This window comes from Dendrobium catenatum, unplaced genomic scaffold (genome assembly GCF_001605985.2).
Source record: "Dendrobium catenatum unplaced genomic scaffold, ASM160598v2 fragScaff_scaffold_107, whole genome shotgun sequence".
Classification (NCBI taxonomy): domain Eukaryota; kingdom Viridiplantae; phylum Streptophyta; class Magnoliopsida; order Asparagales; family Orchidaceae; genus Dendrobium; species Dendrobium catenatum.
The window spans coordinates 313,932-335,398 of record NW_021318569.1 but is presented as its reverse complement, the minus strand read 5'-3'; the positions used below and the strand labels follow the sequence as shown (position 1 = coordinate 335,398).

General features: G+C 36.8%; 1 protein-coding gene across 1 annotated transcript; it reads right to left on the bottom strand.

The window, feature by feature from the left end:
* Positions 1 to 1,041: 1,041 nt before the first annotated feature.
* LOC110096319 (3-oxoacyl-[acyl-carrier-protein] synthase I, chloroplastic-like) lies at positions 1,042 to 21,239 on the bottom strand. Its single transcript, XM_020822199.2, has 8 exons — positions 20,637 to 21,239; positions 16,206 to 16,637; positions 9,817 to 9,990; positions 2,966 to 3,079; positions 2,747 to 2,848; positions 1,854 to 1,920; positions 1,691 to 1,759; positions 1,042 to 1,311 (listed from the first exon to the last, which is right to left on the bottom strand). The coding sequence occupies exons 1-7, from the start codon at positions 21,111 to 21,113 to the stop codon at positions 1,692 to 1,694; spliced, it is 1,434 nt and encodes a 477-aa protein (XP_020677858.1). The 5' UTR covers positions 21,114 to 21,239; the 3' UTR covers positions 1,042 to 1,311; position 1,691.
* Between the last annotated feature and the right edge of the window lie 228 nt (positions 21,240 to 21,467).

The window sequence follows — 21,467 nt, the reverse complement described above, 5'->3', positions numbered from 1 at the left end:
GCCCCTAGGCCTTCCCCTTACTTTCTAGTATCACCTCAAATGGGCTCAATTATAACCACCTAATATATGCAAATGATTTACTTATTTTGGTTCTGCCACCACCCAGAATGCCCTTTCTCTCAATAGTATGCTTCACTCCTTTACAACTGCCTCCGGGCTTTATTTCAATCAGGCAAATATACCATTTTTCTTCTCCCCTCACTCCTCTACTACTTCTGATATATGCTTTATTCTTAGCATTCCCCTAGTTCGCTCTATTATAACGTATTTAGGATTTCCTTTCTCTCCTAAAAGCCTCACTTCTGCTCACTTCCAACCAGTATTGAGTAAAATTTCTATTCTACTTTTTTTTTAATTTCTGCTCTACTTGATGGTTGGAAAGTCAAATTTTTATCTTTTGTTGATATAATACAATTCTTAAATTCACTACTGAAAAGATGGAATAAAATTTGTAGATTTTTTTAATTTCTTTAACTTTTCAACTACACCAAAATCGTACATTTCCAATAACAAAATGGTCAATCATGTTCAAAATAGTGAAATAAAATTTGAATTTCTTAATTGAAATGTGTGTTTGATACATTCCAATATTGTAAAATTTTGTCACCTTTCCAATGACACAAAATCATGCAATTCCTTCTAGAAATGATTGAGGCTTCATTTGGGATAATTTTCTCACTGTTTTTAAAACAACTTTTTAGAACTAAAAAATTGCTTTAAAAAATAGTAAGAAAACAATCCCAAACGAAAGCTGAGTTGTTCCCAAACCATTATAATAATTCTTTTTTTTATCAAATATTTTTTTATTATTTATATTCTAATTTCTCTTTTTTTATTATTTTATTATAATTATTATTTGAGTTATAATCATTCTTTCATAATGAATAAGTCGGCTCAAGAGCCAACTCAAACTCGTTGAATTAAACACAAACTCGAGCTCAAACTTGATTAATTAATCAAACTCAAGCTCAAGTTCAAAATTAGAGGCAACCTAAGCTCAACTTGACTTCTTTACACCCCTAAGACATATTACCATCATTATAATAGGAAAAGTAAATAGTTCAAATTTCAAAAGATATTGAAAGGTTTTTATATAGACATTGTATCATCATTATTACAGAACAAAATAAAGAGTAAGCACTTCGAAGTTGGTGATGATGAGTGGTGGCGTGTGTTTGCATTCTAGAGAGAGAAAAAGATTACAAGATCATTATTATAAATGTTTTAGATCTCGACAAATACATCAAATAAAATAAATGGTTCTTCAACTTGGAATGTATCAAGGAATATAATCTGCACAAACAATGCCCCCTGCAGAAGATAATGCAAAACAAAATTTTACCAATGATATCAAGGTTTTCTCTTGGCTGGATCCACGACCTAACAACGTAGCCCAAACTCTTAATAAAACACAGTTCTCAATAAAGAATTTCAAATAGAAGCAGCACTAAGAAAACTTAATGGGAAAGTTGACTAGGCCTCTGGATTCTCTTAAATGTGGAGTTAAGCTAAATAAATACCAAAAAAACAAGTTGCAGAAGAAGAAGAATAAGGCTTCATTTGAGATTTTTTTATTGCTTCTTAAAGCAACTTTTTAGTACAATTTTTTTAATTTTTATATTAAAAAGCTGCTTTAAAAAACAGTAAAAAAACTGTCCCAAACAAAGCCTAAATTAACTTAAAAAATCACCTCATGGCTTAAATGGCGCAAACACCACAACTGCGTTGTGGCCTCCGAATCCAAAAGAATTAGAAATGGCTGAAATCATAAAAGGGAAATCGGATCAATTCGACTTAATTCAATTTTTCAACGAAAAGAAGTTGTTGGCATTTGTGGTTTCATTGATACTCACCAATATTGACTTCATGTTGCTGCTTCTTGTTAGCCACAGTATCAAATTCGAGTGAAGGCTCGGGATCCTACAGATAAAAAAATTGTTAAAAGTTATTTTATCGCTGTTGCATTCGCTAGTAAAGAGTAGTTCACATGGCATTTTCCTTGGGTTCTCAAAGAGATTACAATTGTAAAAATTCCCTTACAAATTTTACCTTAACTTTTTAAATGGTAAAAAGTCATCCTAGAAAGCTTTTTGATGGATAGAAACCTTTAGGATATGGAACTTACAAGCACTTTGTACTACCTAACTTGTAAGTTGACAGAACTCTACTGTCAAACACGGGAAGAATATGAAAGCTCGGATATGACAAAAAATTCAAAGAATTCCTGTTTCACAAAAATTTTCATTGTTTGGTCTATGCAAGTGCTAGCTGGTTTGGTCACATAAAACAATGGCCTTCTAATGACCAAAACAATGTCCTTCTAATGACCCGGTTAGGAAAGTAGAGGAATTAGATTTGACTTATGTTAAAAAAGGTAGAGGTAGACCTAAAAAGACTTGGTTAGAAAATATTAGAAATGATCTTTCTTTATTAGATTTAAATGAGAATTTAACTTTTAATAGGACGCAATGGAGAAAAAGATTCTTGTAGCTGCCCCCACGTAGTGAGATAAAAGGCTTGATGTTGTTGTTGTTGTTGTTGGTCTATGCCAAGTGCCTAACCAAGAGCAGTTTACTAAACTTAGGATAAAACCTTAGTTTTGGAACATGTTGATCATTTAGAGAAATCCAACTTGTAATTTTATTAAAAAAAAATAAAATAAAATAAAAAACTCGTAATTTTATATGTAAGGACAGCACACTGAGTCATGCAAAAAGAAAAGAAAAAGAAAAAACGGCACACTTACAAATTGGTTTATAGTAGGATGCAACCACCCAGTAGTAATAGCCTTTACACAAGTGATGGCTTCGAAACCTCCAGAAGCTCCAAGGGAATGGCCTATCAAGGACTGCAGGTAGAATTGTTTGAAGGTAGAAAACGTTAAACAGGACCACGTTGTTATAGAGAAAACAAAATGAAGAATATAAAAAGAATTATCAGCAGATATGAACAGGGAAATATGTACCTTAGTTCCATTCATCTTGATGTCCTTCGAGTTATTGAAAACCTTTTTTATAGCATTCAACTCAGCAAGGTCACCAGCAGGTGTAGATGTAGCATGAGCATTTATATAATTAACCTGGAAAATAATAAATAATGCATAAAATTTGAACATCATTCATCTCATTTTAAATAAATTTTCATCTGAAGTGAAAAATAACGATAGACAATGGCTAGAAACATTGAAATAGACATTAAGATATGACCCCAGAAAAATTCTATCCGGAAATGCTAAAACAGTAAGATGTGATGCCACTTCGATGATCGCACAAAATGGTACACATAACTTTGAGTTTGGAATTGGCTTCTTGTGTTTGTTTTTTAAGCATGAGTCGGCGTGCTACGGGCGCCAAAAGATTTATTATGGATTAATTCCTCCCTTCAAAAAGAGTATTTTGCCACCACCGAACCATGAAATAATAGAATCTTGCAAGTACAATAGGTTTGAGAAGTTCAATACCTTCGAGATGATTCACATAGCAACAAGTGTGTGCTAAGGCTGAGGCCACAAGCACAACATGCTTAATGAAGCTTTCAAAGGGGGTTAGAGTTTAGGTATGGGCCAACCCTCTCCTCAACTGACAATCACTTGGGAGTTGCTTCGAATCACCTTCTATTTTTAAATTTATTTATTTATTGATTTATTTATGCTTACTTTTTATTCGAAATAGAAACATGATTAATGTGTTTTTTTATTGAATATCACAAGTCAATTTATGTGTGTTAAAACGAAGATTTGAGAGCGAAAAGCTTGAAATTATTCATTACAATCTTTCCTATTTATAGATCTATAAAAGATATCCTAATGAGGAAATAATAAATTGCAGATTTAATACATAAGTAATACATAAAAATCTTTCCTAAATTCGTTCCTTCATTATGGCGTGATCCATGAGAGTATCCCACGGATTGATCTTTGTGTCCGTCGGATCTTTTGCACTGGGAACGGCTGGATTTCAACATTCCCCCTCAAGCTGGGGATGGGAAATATGGATCTGTCATCCCCAGCTTGTCAATCATTCTAAGAAAGGTAGAACTGTCTAATCCTTTAGTAAGGATATCTGCAAGTTGATCCTTTGATGATACATGGTCGACACTCACTAGACAATTGTCTAGTTTTTCTTTAATAATATGTCTGTCCACTTCTATGTGCTTGGTCCTATCATGCTGGACTGGATTGTGGGCTATGCTGATTGCTGATTTGTTGTCACAAAGTCTCTGGTAGGCCCCTTTATCTACATCTGGATCTTCTTTAGCTTCCCCCAGTTTAAGATTAGGTTCTACGGGTTTTGGTGCTGGTTTACAGGCTAGTTTACATGTTTCTCTTAGAAGATCTTTGATGTAATTATGTTGTGAAATGAATATTCCTTTGCTGGAGTGAACTACTTCAATTCCGAGGAAATATTTTAGTCTACCAAGTTATTTGATGTCAATTTCCTTAGTAAGACTTTTTCTTAAACTAGCTCTCTCCTCTTCATTATTTCCGGTCAAAATAATATCATCAACATACACTAATAATATTGTGACTTCCCTTGAGTCTGAGTGTTTGAATAATAGTGTATGATCCCTTTTACTCTGTCGATACCCATTCAAGAGTATGAATTTAGAGAATCTTCCGAACCAGGCCCTTGGTGATTGTTTGAGCTCATATAGAGCTTTTTTCAGTTGCACACCTTGTTACCTTCAGATTTTTCTTTAAATCATGGTGGTATTTTCATAAATATCTCTTCTTCTAAATCCCCATGCATGAATGCATTTTTCACATCCAATTGTTCCAGGTGCCAATTGTACTTGGCTGCTAGTGAGAGTAGTATTCGGACAGTATTCATCTTGACTACAGGCGCAAACGTTTCTTGGTAGTCAATGCCATATGTTTGAGTAAACCCTTTTGCCACTAGTCTTGCCTTATATCTCTCTAGTGTGCCATCAGCTTTGTATTTTACTAAGAACACCCATTTGCAGCCGACCGATTTTTTCCCTATCGGTAGATTGACGATCTGCCATATTTTGTTCTTCTCCAAGGCTTGCATTTCATCCTTCATGGCATTTTTCCAATTTTTATCAGATAAGGCCTCATAAACATCTTTAGGAATATGAATATCTTCTAATGTAACAAGAAAATTTTTGTGTAACGATGAGAAGTTGTTGAAGGATATAGAATTGTTTATAGGGTATAGGGGAGAAGGTGAGCTTACCATATTTCCAGGAGATGGTTCAGATTCTTGGATATGCTTTGGAGCACAGCTTGAGCTTGTACGTCTGGAGTAAACCTTTCCAAATCTAATATTAGCTTTGTCATTTATTTCCCTATCTTGGGTTTCAGGTGGATTGTTTTGAGGTGGTGGAGGAATGTCAAGAGGTGCTAGTTCATTTTCCTCATCCTTCCTCAAGTTCAGTGTACCCCTGAAGATGAGTTTTTGAGAAATAGGAATTTTTCTCATCAAAGGTAACATCGATAGAGACAAAGGTTTTTCTTGTGGGTGGATGATAACACCTATAACCATTTTGGGTAGCTAAATAGCCCACAAAGATGCATTTGAGTGCTCTTGGATCTAATTTTCCTCGCTCATGCTGTGAATATGAATATAGGCAGTGCATCCAAAGATTTTGGGTGTAAGATTATGATGGGTTCGAAACTCTGGGTAAAAAGTGGACAAGGTCTCCATTGGAGTTTTGAGGCCTAAGGCTGTTGAAGGTAATCGGTTTAATAGATAAGCTGCAGTTAAAAGAGTTTCCCCCATATAGGATTTGGGTGTATTGTAGTGAAATAGGAAAGCTCGGGTGGTGGCTAGAAGGTGACAATTTTTCCTCTCCGCAACCCCATTTTGTTGTGGGGTGTGAACACATGAGGACTCATGGATGATCCCTTCACTTTGGAAGTACGAGGAAAGGGTTTTGTTGAAATAATCTTTGGCATTATCGGAGCGGAATCTCCGTATTTTTACCCCAAATTGATTTTGGATAATGGAATGGAAGATGGGAAGAATGGTGCTAACATCAGATTTATTTTTAAGGAGATAGATCCAAGAGACTCTAGTGCAATCATCAATGAAAGACACAAACCAGCATGCCCCAGAGATATTGAGAATTTTTTAGGGTCCCCATCTATCACTATGAATAAGGTAGAAAGGAGTGTCACATCTCTCACTTTTGTTTGGGAATGAGGTTCTTTTTTGTTTAGCCAACTCACATGTTTCACAATGAAAATTTTTATTTTCTATTTTCTGGAAAAGTTGTGGATACATGTCTTAGGATATCAAAAGATGGATGTCCTAGTCTATAATGATGAAGCCAAATAGTGGAATTCCTATCTACTAGGGATAACATAGAACAACTATTTTTAGATTGGTTTGGTTCTTCCACGTAGTACAATCCTGCTTTCTCCTTAGCAAGTCCAATCTTCTTTCCCGATCTCCGGTCTTGAAATAAGCAATAAGTAGAGTTAAATAAGGCTTGACAACTATGATCATTGGTAAGTTTTTGTATTGATATTAGATTTGTGGATAATTGTGGTACATGGAGGACATTTTTCAGGGTGAGTGAGCAAGATAATATGATGTCTCATTGGCCAGCTACCGTGGTAAGAGAACCATCAGCAATGATGATTTTCTTGTTGTTTGGGCAAGGAGTATAGTTTATGAGGTGGGTAGGTGAGTGGGTCATGTGATCTGTGGCTCCTGAATCAATTATCCATAATTCATTTAGATGATTTCTGGAAGCACTTAAACTAAAAGAAATTAGAGTCTTACCTGAGAGTGTAAGTGAAGAAGAAGCATTTGGTTTTTCAAGAGATATCAGGAGTTGTTTTAATTTATCAATATCTTCTTTATTGAATTCTCCAAGGCTGGACCGTGCTTCTGGCTTACTTGTAGTGTTGTTGGCATATGATATGCTCCTTGTTTCTCCCTTTTGATTCCACTCTTTGCTGGAGGGTTTTCCATGTAATTTCCAGCATGTTTCCTTTGTGTATCTTGACTTTTTGCAATAGCTGCACCAAAGTGAGTCCTTGTCTTTGAACTTCGAGGAATCTTTACCCTTCTCCTTCCATGATAATTCTTTAGTCATCACCATTGCTGAGCTTTCAACTGCCTGCAGTTCTAAAATCACTCCTCGTCGGCTTTCTTCTGCGCGGATGAGGGAAATGGTTTCATTGAGTGATGGCGTTTCCTCCTTGCCCAGAATTTGAACCCTAACTTGGTCAAATTCTGTATTTAGTCCTGCAAGAAAATCATAAACTCTATCTTTTTTAATAAAGTTCTTTAGGATAGCAGCATCTTCCGGACATCTGGTTTCTATGCATCTATAGTGATCAAGTTCTTGCCACAGATTTTGTAGAATAGTGGCATACTCCGTCGCGGTCTTACTCCCTTGCTTTGTGCTTCCAACTTTGACTTTAATTTCAAAGATTTGAGCTGCATCACGAGCTTTGGAGAATGTTTGTCTGGCCGCATCCCATGTCCTTTGCAGTCGAAAGGAACATAAAAGTATCACTAATTTCTGGAGTCATTGAGTTCCACAACCATGACATAATCATGGAGTCTGCTTCATCCCATACCTCAAATTTAGGATCTCCTTTTGGTCCTCCTCAAAGGAGGTGATGTACTTTCCCTTTCCCCTTCAAGTAGGTCCTCACAAATTGAGACCATTTTAGATAGTTCTTCCCATTTAGACGATAAGAAAGTTGAATGTTTTAAAGATCACCTCGTCCATGGTGCGCCATAGACTCCTCATTTTGCTCAATGCTTTGGGAGGAATTAATTTCAGACATTGGGTAGCAATGAAGGCTTCCATTTTTTTTCCTCGGTTTAACAAGCCGACCGAGCCAAGTACGTAGGCTTGGATCAGTAACTTTGGGTAACCCGAGCCCAATCACGCGAGCACGTGAGCACGCGAACTCAAGTAGGAGCCTTCGAGCGGTCCTTCTGCACGATTCCGCCTCTTCTGCCGTAAGCAGTACCTTCGGCTTCCTCTTCCGATCCTTCCGCACGACACCAAGGGGAAGCCACGGCTAGAGGAAGAATCGGCCTTGACTGGTAGCTTCGCTCCTTCGTTCGTCGGCTCGGGAGAAGACAACCGAAGATGGCGTTCGAACGCTCCTTCTCCGGATACGCCTGGACGTTCGGCTCTTAGCAGTGATCGAGTCTCGGCAGCGATCGAGTTGTTCGTCTCATCTGGGTCGGCAGTGATCGAGTTCGACAACTTCGGCCTTCCTCTCGGATCGGAAATTTCAATCGAGTTGTTCGTCTCGTTTGGGTCGGCAGCGATCGAGTCTCGGCGACTTTGGCCTTCCTCTCGAAAGTTCCGATTGGTGCTTCGACGGTCTAGGATCGTTCTCCGACAGCAATTAAGGCTGTTGGCTCTGATACCATGTTAAAACGAAGATTTATTTGAGAGGGAAAAGCTTGAAATTATTCATTACAATCTTACCTATTTATAGATCTATACAAGATATTCTAATGAGGAAATAATAAATTGCAGATTTAATACATAAGTAATACATAAAAATCTTTCCTAAATTCGTTCCTTCATTATGGCGTGATTCATGAGAGTATCCCACGGATTGGTCTTTGTGTCCGTCGGATCTTTTGCACTGGGAACGGTTGGATTTCAACAATGTGGTATCTTATTTAATCAATAAAAATAAAATTAGCACCAATTTGATTTATCTGAGTCAGTGTGCTCTACATAGGAACTTGTATTTGATTGAATAGTAATTTCTACGATCCCATTGGACTTTGTACAATAGTTTTTGTTTAATTCTAAACTTACATATATCACAGATTCAAACCTTTTCTGTATGTAAATGCCACTCCCCATCCCCCAAAAGACATAGAAACTGAAAAAAAAAAAAAATGAACCCATGTCTTGTTCATAAGCAAGCAGGCGGTATGAGAACTACAGTAAGGTATACATGTTCAAATTTAATAATACAACAACAACAACTAAACAACATCATCAAGCCTTTGTCCCACTACGTGGGGTCGGCTACATGAATCCTTTTTTGCCATTGTGTCCTTTTAAAAAATCAAATTCTCATTTAAATCTAATAAAGAAATATAATTTCTAATATTTTCTAACCAAGTCTTTTTAGATCTACCTCTACCTTTCTTAACATAAGTCAAATCTAATACCTCAACTTTCTTGACCGAGTCATCGGAAGGCCTCCGTTTCATGTGACCAAACCATCTAAGGTGACTCTCTCTAATCTTATCTTCCACTGGTGCTACACCAACCTTTACATGTATATGCTGATTTTGTATTCTATCTCTAAGCATCCTCATCTCTACAACACTTAATTTAGCATTATGCTTCTTTTTTAATGGCCAACATTCAGCACCATAAAGCAACACTTAACTTAGTATTATGTTCAAATTTAACAATAACAGTTAAAAAAAATTAGGAGAATATGATTCTATTTAAATCTCTAATATACATTGTTATTAAGGTGTACTAGTCTCCCAAGCTACCAGGCCATTCTACTTTCCAAGCTACACTCACACGAACAAGGCAATGAAACTTCGAAGCTACAGTCACAAGAACAAGGCCAATGAAAAAAGTTTCCACATGGTTAGGTGTGAAAACGCCAGCTCACCAGCACATTGTATTACATGCAACGCACTGCCCCAAAAATTAAATATGACAATAAATTGCACTAATGTGCATTCAACAATAGCAAACAAGCCTTCACAATTAAAGTTTTTCTAGCTTATAATGAGAAAAAAATTGAATGACAGAACGCAGAAGACAACCCAGCATGGATTGGAAAAAGAAAAAGGGGCAACAGAGCAAATACGCAAAATATGAAAATTAACATACCTCTTCTGGAGCTACACCAGCATCTTCAAGACTTTTCTGTATACAAGTAGACAAACCAAGACCATCAGCCCTGGGATCAGTCATGTGATAGGCATCACAGTTAACAGCACCTCCCAAATACTCTGCAATAATTGGGGCGTCCCGTTTCATTGCATGTTCAAGGCTTTCCAAAACCTACAGTAGGGACACCATATAAATAAAAACTTGAATTGAATGACCAACGTGACAAATAAATAGACTGACCAACGTTATAAAAAAAATCTCATTCTTTTCTGCCAAATAAAAACAGCTACATCTCGTAACGGTTTTCACCAGTACGTTTTAGGAGCAGAACAAAAAGGTAGCCCTACATATTGCTTGCCTGTGAACCGTAACCTCGCATGTTATGTTGTATTGCGTCATAGCAATATGGACTTGACTCTAACTAAAAACAAAATCCCGATTCAAATTTCATGGCTTGATTTAGCATTCTATTGCAATAATTAGGAGTGAACATTCAGTTATCTACATTGTTTCTAATAGTAATCAAAACATTGTTCATTTGTTTTCCATTCCTTTCCGCTAAAATTACATGAATACTCTAGTTAACAAAGGTATAAGAGGTCTCATGGGAGAAATAAAAGATATCACTTAAAAATAGAGTTATACCTCCCATGCAACACCTCTCCACTTAGAACTTAAAACAATCATTTAATTTCAATCTTAAAATTTTGCTAAAACTATAGCTTATATTCTGATAATGCAAAAAATCATTATAATTCCTACCTTACATTGGCAGAAATTTGCTACTCAAACCTAAAATATTTTGCTGCATTATTTTTATAAGAATTATAGTATTTCGCTTCTATTTATTGTGCTAAAAACTACAGGTATCTGCTAAAAATGATGTATTTCATCTTTGTGGATACATAATCCTTCTAAAAACAGAATATCTTTACATCTTTATAAGTTGTTAATTTATTTAGATTTCAGCCAATTGATTGATTCCTTAACGTTTTATTGATGATCAAAAAAAAAAAAAAAAAACTTTCCACCTACGTTCAGTGTGAATCTAACGATGATAAAAGAGGATCAGCAGCATATCTCAGAATTAGCTATAATAGTACAGTAAAGTAAGTACACTCAAGTAGTAGAAATTATTTTTCTAACTCTTCTATGATGTTTTCTGAATTTTATTTTTCATCTCAATTTTACCATTTCCAATTCTTCAATTATATTCATATTTAGGAACTTTATTTTTACATTTATTTTAGAGTAAATCTCTTTACTTATAAATATTGACCTTTGAATTCTTCAAACTGTAGTCCTCTTCTGTGTACTGCAGGGATAGTCTTGCTTAAAGTTTATATTACCATATATACACCAATAAATTATGTCCCTATATTAGAATATTCCTAAATTTATATTCGAGAAGTATCATATCATATTATCATATCGCCATATTTTCTTATTTGTCTAAAAGTTCGTTAAAATGCACATCATAAGTACCTATTTGAACATATTCGTTTTCAGCGAAAAAATATCAAAAGGCACTATTTAAATAGTTATCCTGCGCCTACAATCTAAAATATGCTTGCAAGTAGAAAGCAAGGAGTATATGCAGTTGTAAATCAACTCTCACAACCCTACGATCAGAGCATGAACATAGATATTCAATGTGCACTTTGTATTACCCATCAATTTTGATATCACACAATATAATCAGTAAGATAAGAATGAATCAACTAAAACTTTTAAGTACATATGGCATTATAGAGCAAACTAATTGGATTCAAAGGCTTTGGACTTGCAAACAACCATCAGTTGACTAAGGAGATGTTTTAGGCATTTAAGGGATGTCAGAGCAAGATCACCTATGCATTTTAACTCGTCAGGACTCCAATTTAATGTTTTCTACACAACAATCCCCGATTTGGAAAACACAAGCCAAACGAAGCATGGATTACCCATCCGCTGCTGTGAAAATCTTTTATAACGCAGAGCCATGTAATGTACTCATAATTCTACACAAAAATTATGGCTCGTACAAACAGTAGATCATTCAGTGCACTAGGATGGTATAATTGATAGAAAAGCTAATTTGCCTCTTGATAATGAATTTTCTATCTGGGGTAGAGTAACAGAAACCATGCCAACTAAATTTGAAGTTTTTGAGATAGCCTTGATCAACAACTGTTTCAAAGCTATAATCCCCCCCATAATATACACATCTTCATTCGGATCTTGTTGAATGATATTGTGCAATCAATGAGACAATATCCAACTACAACTACACTAATTATGTAGCACGATAGAAAAGTTTAGTAAAAATCTATGATGCACCGACACGCCTCTTAAAGAGGGTATGCAGTGTCAGACACGGACACGCGTCGGACACGGCATGGACACGTGTCCGACACGGCATTGGAGTGTCGGAATTTAAAACATTAAAATTTAAATCGGACAAGCGTGTCGGACACGCGTGTCCGGTTATTAAATGATAAAATCATCCCTTCTATTTAGCCTTTTCGCGAACGAGAAGCCCTATTTTTTCGATCCACGAAAGAAATCTTCTAAGGCGGACCAGGAGAGCTCACAGTCGACGCCAAACAGAGCCCGCTGCCTTCGCCTCCCGTTCCTTCGTCATTTCTGCTCGGCCAAGCAGAGCTCGTCTTTCTCATTCCTTCGTTCTTGCATTATTTCTGCTGTCATTCGAGGCAAAGTTCGCAATCAAGGCCAAACAGAGCACCTTCTGCGCGCAAGAGAGCCAAGAACTGTAAGTGAATTTCGCCATTTCTTCTCTTCATTGTTGAAAAACCTAATGTAGATGCTCGGTACCGCTCGGTATCGCTAGGTACATGATCGGTACCGCTCAGTACATGCTCGGTACTGCTCAGTACATGCTCGGTATTGCTAGGTACATGCTCGGTACTGCTCAGTACTGGTAGGTATATGCTCGGTACTGGTAGGTACATGGTCGGTACTGCTCGGTACTGGTAGGTACATGCTCGGTACTGGTAGGTATAGGTACATGCTGGGTACTGGTAGGTACATGCTCGGTACATGCTCGGTACTGGTAGGTATATGCTCGATACTGCTAGGTACATGCTCGGTACCACTCGGTATCTTCACATACAAACTTACGAACTTTAAAAACATGCAAACTTCAAAATTACTCTTACAATAAAATTTTGTTCCCTGGAAACCCCCGCAGGGGCGCTACCCCTTGACCCCGCGACCTGACCGGGCAGGTTGAACCCCGCCAAGGGGCAGCGCCCCCTTGGACCCCCGGCAGACCAGTATATTGTTTTATTCATGTTGTGATTTTTTTATTTCATTTCATGACATTTTAATTCGATGTATTCATATGCATGATTGGTTTGTTAGCAAAATGAGCTCGGTTGCTGGCGGGAGTGGATTAGGTGAAGGTTCAAAAGAACCATCTGTAGAAACTGATAAGCCATTATGGATTCATGTAACAAAGTTAGGAAAAAATATTTGAAGGAGGAGGGAATGTGTCATTCAAATGCAATTATTGTGGTGGCACCTACAAAGGATCTTATTCTAGGGTGAAGACACATCTACTTAAAATTTCTGGCCATGGAATAAAAATGTGTCCTAAGATTACTACGTCACAGTTGATTGAATTGAACAAACAAGTTGATGAAGCTGAATCTAGGATCCAAAGGACACTCCCTAAAGAGGTACCTTTGCCATCTACTCATGGCTCATCTCATACTTCTTCCTCATCTGTGAGAGTTGATCAAGCTTTATCATTTAGAAGTGAAGGATATGAAACAAAAAAAAAAGAAGAGTGGCCAGTAGTCCTCTAAAGAAGGCTTTTAATTTGCAGCAGCGAGAGGAATTGAATGGTGAAATAGCAATGATGTTTTTTTTCAGCGGGACTTCCTTTCAACCTTGCAAGGAATCCTCATTATAAAAATACATTCATTTTTGCATGTAACAACAACCTCGCAGGATATGTTCCATCTGGCTACAATGCATTAAGATCGAAATTATTGGAAAGAGAAAGAGCACATATTGAGATATTGCTTGAACCAACAAAAGGAGTGTGGAAAGAAAAAGGTGTTAGTTTGGTGTGTGATGGTTGGACAGATCCTCAAAGAAGACCCCTTATTAATTTCATGGCCACTTGAGAATGTTAGCTGTTGCTGAAACTCATTTTGCCTCTGTAATAATCATGTTGAGAAGATTCAAACAAATTAAAAATGCTCTTCAATCTATGGTGATTAGTGAGAAGTGGTCTTGCTATCGAGAAGATGATGTTGGGAATGCAAGGTATGTTAAGGAAAAGGTCTTAGATGATTTGTGGTGAGATAATGTAGACTACATTTTGGCTTTCACTGATCCAATTTATGATATGTTGAGAGAGGCTGACACAGATAAATCATGTCTACATTTGATTTATGAGATGTGGGACTCTATGTTAGCAAAAGTGAAAGAAATTATATACAAACATGAAAGAAAGTCACATGATGAAGACTCAAGTTTTTGGAGCATTGTCTATACTATTCTTGAAGATAGGTGGAGCAAAAGCAACACACCTTTGCATTGTTTGGCTCATTCATTAAATCCAAGGTATATTTATACTTATCTTTTAAATTAATTTAAATTTATTGGTAAATGAACATATAATTTTATATGATTTGTATTATTTGAAGGTATTCAAGTAAAGAATGAATTCAAGAAGACCCTCAACGTGTCTCACCACAAAAAGATTTAGAAGTTTCAAATATGAGAAAGATATGCCTGAAAAGATATTTTCCAAATGATGAGGAGAGAAGAAAAATTAATATAGAACTTGTAAAGTTCTTTGAATATTTAGAGGATTTTGGTGATCAAGAATCTTTGGTTGATAGATGGAGGATGAATCCAAAAATGTGGTGGTTGATTCATGGAACTTTAGCACCGCTTCTTCAAACAATAGCAAAAAACTTCTTGGTCAAGTATCATCCTCTTCCTGTTGTGAGAGAAATTGGAGCACATACTCATTTATTCAATCAATGAATATGAATAAAATAACTCCACAACGTGCTGAAGATTTAGTTTATGTGCATACAAATCTTTGTCTTCTATTAAGGAAAACCCCACTTTATATAACAGGTGATAACAAGATGTGGGATGTTGCTGGAGATGGGTTCGAGTGCCTTGATGATATGGGATTATTGGAGGTTGCAAATCTTTCTCTAGATGAACCAGAGTTGGAAGCAATGATATTCAATGATGATGATATTGAAAGCCAAAGACCAACATCTGAATCTAATTTTATCATTCCCTCTATTGAGTAGTTAGACCTTCATGTTGTATTAAATGATTTTTTGCTTATATTTTTGTGTTTGTACTAGACATTTTGTACTGAACATCTTTATGTTATAAGCTAAACAAGTTATCAACTTATCATGAAATTGATTTATTATTGCTTGACATTTTTACTACAATGTCACCTTAATTTTTATATATTATATTAAAAAATTATTATGCCGTGTCCACGCCGCACCCGTGTCATATATTTTTAAAAATTGTCGTGTCCCGTGTCCGTGTCGTGTCGTGTCCATGTCGCCGTGTCCGTGTCGGTGCATGATAGGTAAAAATTATTGATAGCTAAACTGAGCGGGATAGAAATAAGAATATTGAGATGAATTTAAGGAAAAACTTGAAAAAATAAATTAGGAAATAATCATAGTAATGGTAGGAGAGATGAAAATAGACTTGGTGATTTGGACATGAAGGGTAATAAATTCCCCTCTTATACAAGTAGATAAAATTAATCTCAAAAAAATTAGAAGGGATGGAGCTATAAAGTGACACAGATAGAAGTTGCTCAAAATGTTTTGTATAGAATAAATTTAACACCTAATATAAGTCTAAGTAGGATGAATATGAGGATTCATAAAGCTCGTCCCCAAATAGTTGGGATAAGGCTCATTATGATGATGCTATAATATGAGGTTAGAATCAATCTTGAATGTGATGCAGATGTAATAGACGATAATTCAAAGATGAAGATTCAGGCATTGAACTATGAGCTATATAACAAAAAGATGCAATACAAAGAGATAAAATGACAGATATTGAAAACAATGTATATTTAAATTTTTGCCAAGTACATTGACAATCAATTCGATGGAACTGAAAACACATTCAGTCTGAGAAAGTATTCTATGACTATCCTTGCTGTAAAGTTAATTGCTGAAAAATTAGTGACCAACATTACAAAACTAATGGTATGTACACAACTATCATAAACAAAGTTTGAATAAGCACCGAAGACACCAATGTAAGATTAATGAGGATACCAGATGCAGATGATGAACCATACAAGATATGCCAATACAGAAATATGTCAAACCTCCATAGTAAATGAATAAGGGTAGTTATAGACAGAATACCAGTACTGCAGAACCTTCACCCATAACAAATCCATCACGACCTTTATCCCATGGCCTTGATGCAGTCTGGGGTTCATCATTCCTTTGGGATAGAGCTCTACAGGCAACAAATGCACCAAGACCGATGGGAATGATTGAAGCTTCAGTTCCTCCAGCTATCATTAAATCAGCATCTCCTCGACGAATATGATTTGCAGCAGCATAGAAACAGTAATTGGATGTAGCACAAGCAGTAGAAATTGAATAGTTTGCACCCATGAAACCAATGTCCATAGCGAGCAAAGCAGAACCCATGTTGGGAATCACATATGGAATAAAGAATGGCGTTAATTTTCTATAGCCTTTATCAATCAGAGCTCGAACACCATCAGAAAACACAGAAACCCCCCCCATGCCTGTTCCCACTAGAACACCAGCTCGAACTTTGTCAACCTGTTATGATGAAAAATTAATCAAATTAAGTTAAAGAGATGCTATACGAACAAATTAATTCGAATAATATAAGGGGAAAAATGCAGCAACGAGTTGTTAGGGAACCAAAATAGAAACTTGAAAGCAACCATGTCAAAGAATTTGAAGGAATATCATAAATTTATGAAGGAAAAGAATGAAATCCATAATTGATATAGTATTGTGACTAACCAAAACAAAAGAGGTTAATTTGACCTCCAAAATAATGAGAAATTATGAATCAATTAAACAATAGGCACTGAAATATTCAGTAGGAGTGAAAAGCTTTGTATAAGTTTTAGCAAGGAATAATTGCCACTTTTAAATCTCTACAACTAATAAAACCATTTTAAACTCAACCCCTTAGCCATTAAACATTTTAGGATAAAGTATGGTATACTTTTTTGTCCCATCCAACTTTAATTTCAAATATCTTCATCATAACGTATTGTGTATATCCTTATCTTACTCATCTCACGCATGCCATGAGCTCTAGACAATATTTTCCCATTCTCCTCTCGCTCACCTGGTGCCTTTACTCTGGCTATAACCTAGAAGCATCCAGTTATTACTTTCAAACATGATTATTATTATATGGCTGCTAATAATGGATGAAATAATAATCAATAACTACTACACAATAATCATGTTGAGTGAATTTAACAATTATATCTACTAATAACCGAATCAAATTATATAGTAACTAGAATTACCCAAAAAAACATAAGAATTATGGAGAGGAAGATAGAAGAAATAAAAACGTTGAAAAATAATTTGTTGTTTAAAAAGGTCTACCAGGTTTTACTCAAAAAGAATGGGATTAAAAATAAATAAAGGTCAATTCATGAGCCTTAAATTAGCTCTTTTGATCAAAATCATTGATTTCATTGCTTATGTCAAACCTATATGTCATAGATATCATATTTGATTCAAGAGACTTTGGGATTGGCGATATGTCCCATCTCCCTTTAGATTTTAAAATAATTGGTTAGTGTTGAATAACCGCCTACTAACATAACTATCCACTAAACTAGACCGCTCGAAACCGCTTGCTCCCTCTAGGGTTCTCTATTTCCCGTACGTAGAAGACTCCCAAACGACACAACTAAACGAGCACCCCTCTCGTTCTCTATTTCCTGCACACAAGAAACCGTCCTCTCCCATGGGATTCTCACGCTGCAAGAACCCAATTACTCCCATTCGACTGTCTCATTTTTCTTTGCCACAGACAAGTAATCCGAAGACTCCCTCCCTTCATCTCCCTGAGTTGCATGCAAAGCCGAAGCCGACCGGCTCTCCCGCTTGCTTCTCCGTCCTGCACGCGGAAGCCCAGCCATGCAACCCGTGCCGATCCGACCCCGCTCCTACGTCTCCATCCCAGGCCACCCGTGCTCGACCTGACCCACTTATGACTCCCGTCGACTATCCCTACCCAAGCCAACAACAGCATGCAAGCCCCCCAAGCCTGACGCCCCTCTCGTTTTCACTAAATTGCACGCATGAGACCTCATAACCAAACTCGTTCTCACTCTCTCGGTTCATTCGCACACAGAAACCTCCTCATACGCCTGACTCTCTCTCTTTTGTTCATTCGATTGCACGCGGAAGACCCCCTCTCACTCTCGTCTCCCTTAGCCACACAAATCCTAACCACAGGAACTCACTCGATCACTCATTCTCTGTATGATGCATGCAAGAACAGGAGTCGAAGATGGCCGCTCGCCTCTCCGTGTTTTTCGCACGGTTCTCGTCGACCATCCCTACCCAGGTTGAAGCCCCCCTCTCATTTGCTCTCTATTTGTTTAGCCCAACCAACCATACACAAACCCCAGCCAAATGAACCAGTCCATCTATCCAATATATATTTATATATCAATACAACAACAATATCAAGCCTTTATCCTACTGCATGGGGTCGGCTACATGAATCCTTTTTCTTCATAGTGTTCGGTTAAGAGTCAAATTCTCATTTAAATATAATAAAGAAATGTCATTTCTAATATTTTCTAACCATGTCTTTTTAGGTCTATCTCTACCTTTCTTAACATAGGTTAAATCTAATATATCTACTCACCTAACCGGGTCATCGGAAGGTCACTCTCTAGTCTTATCTTCCACTAGAGCTACTCCAACCTTTTCACGTATATGCTCATTTCGTATCTTGTCTCTAAAAGTAAATCCACTCTTCCACCTGAGCATCCTCATCTCTGCAAGACTTAAATTAATATTATGCTTCCCTTTTAATGGAAAATATTCTGCGACATAAAGCATTGCAGGTCTAACCACCATCTTATAGAACTTTCGCTTAGGTTTGGGTGGTACTTTTCTATCACACAACAAGCCCGATGCATTTCTCCACTTCATCCATCCAACTTGAATTTTACTAATAATATCACCATCTATTTCACCATCACTTTGAACAATAGACCCAAGATATGAAAAACGTGTACTCTTATTAATGACTTGATCGCTCAAAGTAACAAACCCTCCACGATATCTATTACTACTAAAATTACACTCCATGTATTTGATTTTAGATCTACTCAAAAGAAAACCTTTAGACTCTATGGTTGACCTCTATAATTCAAGTTTACCTTCAACGCCCTCATTAGTCTTATCAACAAGAAGGATATCATCAGCAAAAAGCATACACCAGGGAACATCCTCTTGCAAATCTATAGTAAGAACATCCATGACTAAAGCAAAAAGATATGAGCTTAAGGTTTATCCTTGATGTAATCCAACTGAAATTGGAAAATATTTGGTCAAACCACCTTGTGTTTAAACACAAGTAACATCTCCAACATACATATGCCTAATGACTTGAATATAAGCATTATTAATCCCTTTCTTTTTTAGAACTCTCCATGGCACTTCTCTTGGAACTTTATGATATGCTTTCTCTAAATCAATAAATATCATATGAAGATCTTCCTTTTCTCTCTATACTTCTCCATCAAACCTCTCAATAAATGCATGGCTTCCATAGTAGACCTCGGCATGAATCCAAATTGATTTTGAGAAACATTACTATCACGTCATAATCTATGTTCCATAACTCTCTCCCATAATTTTAAAGTATGACACATCAACTTAATTCATCTATAATTTGCACAATCTTGTGCATCACCTTTATTCTTAAAGATATGAATCAACACACTCATTCTCCATGCATCTGAAATCTTTTAGTCTTCAAAATAATATTAAAAAGTTTAGTAAGCCAAAAAATTCCTTCATCTCCTAAGAATTTTCACATCTCTATTGGAATATCATCAGGTCCAACAGTTTTCCCACCCTTCATTTTCTTTAAAGCCTCCCTAACTTCAGTTTTAAGAATACGCTGATAAAAATAAAAATCTTTATTTTTATATCACCTTTGTTGAATATCTCTTCTAAAAAAATACTTTTTGATCTTCATCCTTAAACAATGTCATTGCTAGGTCCCAAGTCCTCGATGAAAAAAGTGGACGGTTGTGTTAGGTAGTCGACAGCCAACGCAAACTTGCCAAATAATCATGACATGAATCCTATAATATTTATATATCATTATAAAAAAAAAATTCTGAAATAAAAATAAGTTTTTAACTTGACAATGACAAAACATTAAAAAAAAAAACAAATTCCCGTTTTAGTTTAATAAGCATTATCAACTCAAAGAAGGTGCACTGGGTGCAAATGCATCCAAGTTAAAGGTACTAAATTGATTGTCTAATATGTGTCAATCAACTTTAGAGAATTGCTTTAAAGCACACATCTAGCATGTTGTTCAACTGATGCGGAAATATTGTGTAGAACTTTTAACACGAATCTTTGCAGATCATCAAACCTCATAAACTGTAGTTCATCAGCTGTAAGTTATTAAGGTCTTAACAACTCGATAGAAAGGACAGCTTTACGTTAAAATCATACAAGCATTGCCGTGGTCTGAACGAAGTAACGAGCCATAAACTCCTAATACAGAAAATGGAATTACAACATTACCTTACTAAGAGCGGCGCTTCCAAGTGCTAGGTCAGCGTTTTCTAGTGCCTTCTTCCCGCTCACGAGACAATATCTCATGCAATCATCAAGCCTGCGGTCGTTCTTCCCGTCAATATACCCTTCCGACGAGAAACCCCTAATCTGTCCGGCGAATTTCGTAGGGAACACCGAGGCATCAAACCGATCTATCAATCCAATCCCGCTTTCCCCCTCGAGCAGGCGCTCATAGAACTTATCCACGTCATTTCCGAAAACCGAGACCAGCCCCATCCCCGTGATCACAACCCGCTTCTTCGGATCCGTCTCCCTCCTCGGAGCAATCGCAGCAGCAGCTACGGCAGCCCTCACCCGCGCCGACCGAGCTGCCACCCTCCCATATCTGCATCTCCGGGTAGCAACCGTAGGAATCGATGGACAGCCGCGGAGCCCCTCCGATGTAGGGATTTGTAAAGCTGCAGGGGAGAGAAGCGTCTGCATTTCGTGTGGAGGAAGACGAAGAAACCCTTCAGCGAGATCTTTCAAGTAAAGGCCGAGATGGAGGATTTAACGATATGGACGACGAGAGCGCTCGAAGGCGGCGATGTGAACGAGGTAGAAAACGAGTCCCACCCAACTGGATTAGCTGGCTCGCCAAGATGTCTAGGAGCAAAAATTAGTTGGGGATTTCTCTTTTCGCTTTCCCCCTTAGGGAACGTGCGCGGAGAGATTTTAAATTAATTTTATTTGTGAAAGACGTACATATTATTTTATTTCATATTATTTATATATTTAATATTTAATATTTAATATTACATATCTATTAGAGTAATAGTATTTGAAATGAAATATTAA

Bases quoted from the DNA above. Each gene is read 5' to 3' on its own strand.
- LOC110096319 (XM_020822199.2), bottom strand. From the start codon at position 21,113: ATGCAGACGCTTCTCTCCCCTGCAGCTTTACAAATCCCTACATCGGAG. The intron at 9,991-16,205 runs GTATTCTGTCTA...TCCCTACTGTAG, and splicing joins GTGAAGGTTCTGCAGTACTG to GTTTTGGAAAGCCTTGAACA. The intron at 1,760-1,853 runs GTGAGTATCAAT...TTATGATTTCAG, and splicing joins GCAACATGAAGTCAATATTG to CCATTTCTAATTCTTTTGGA.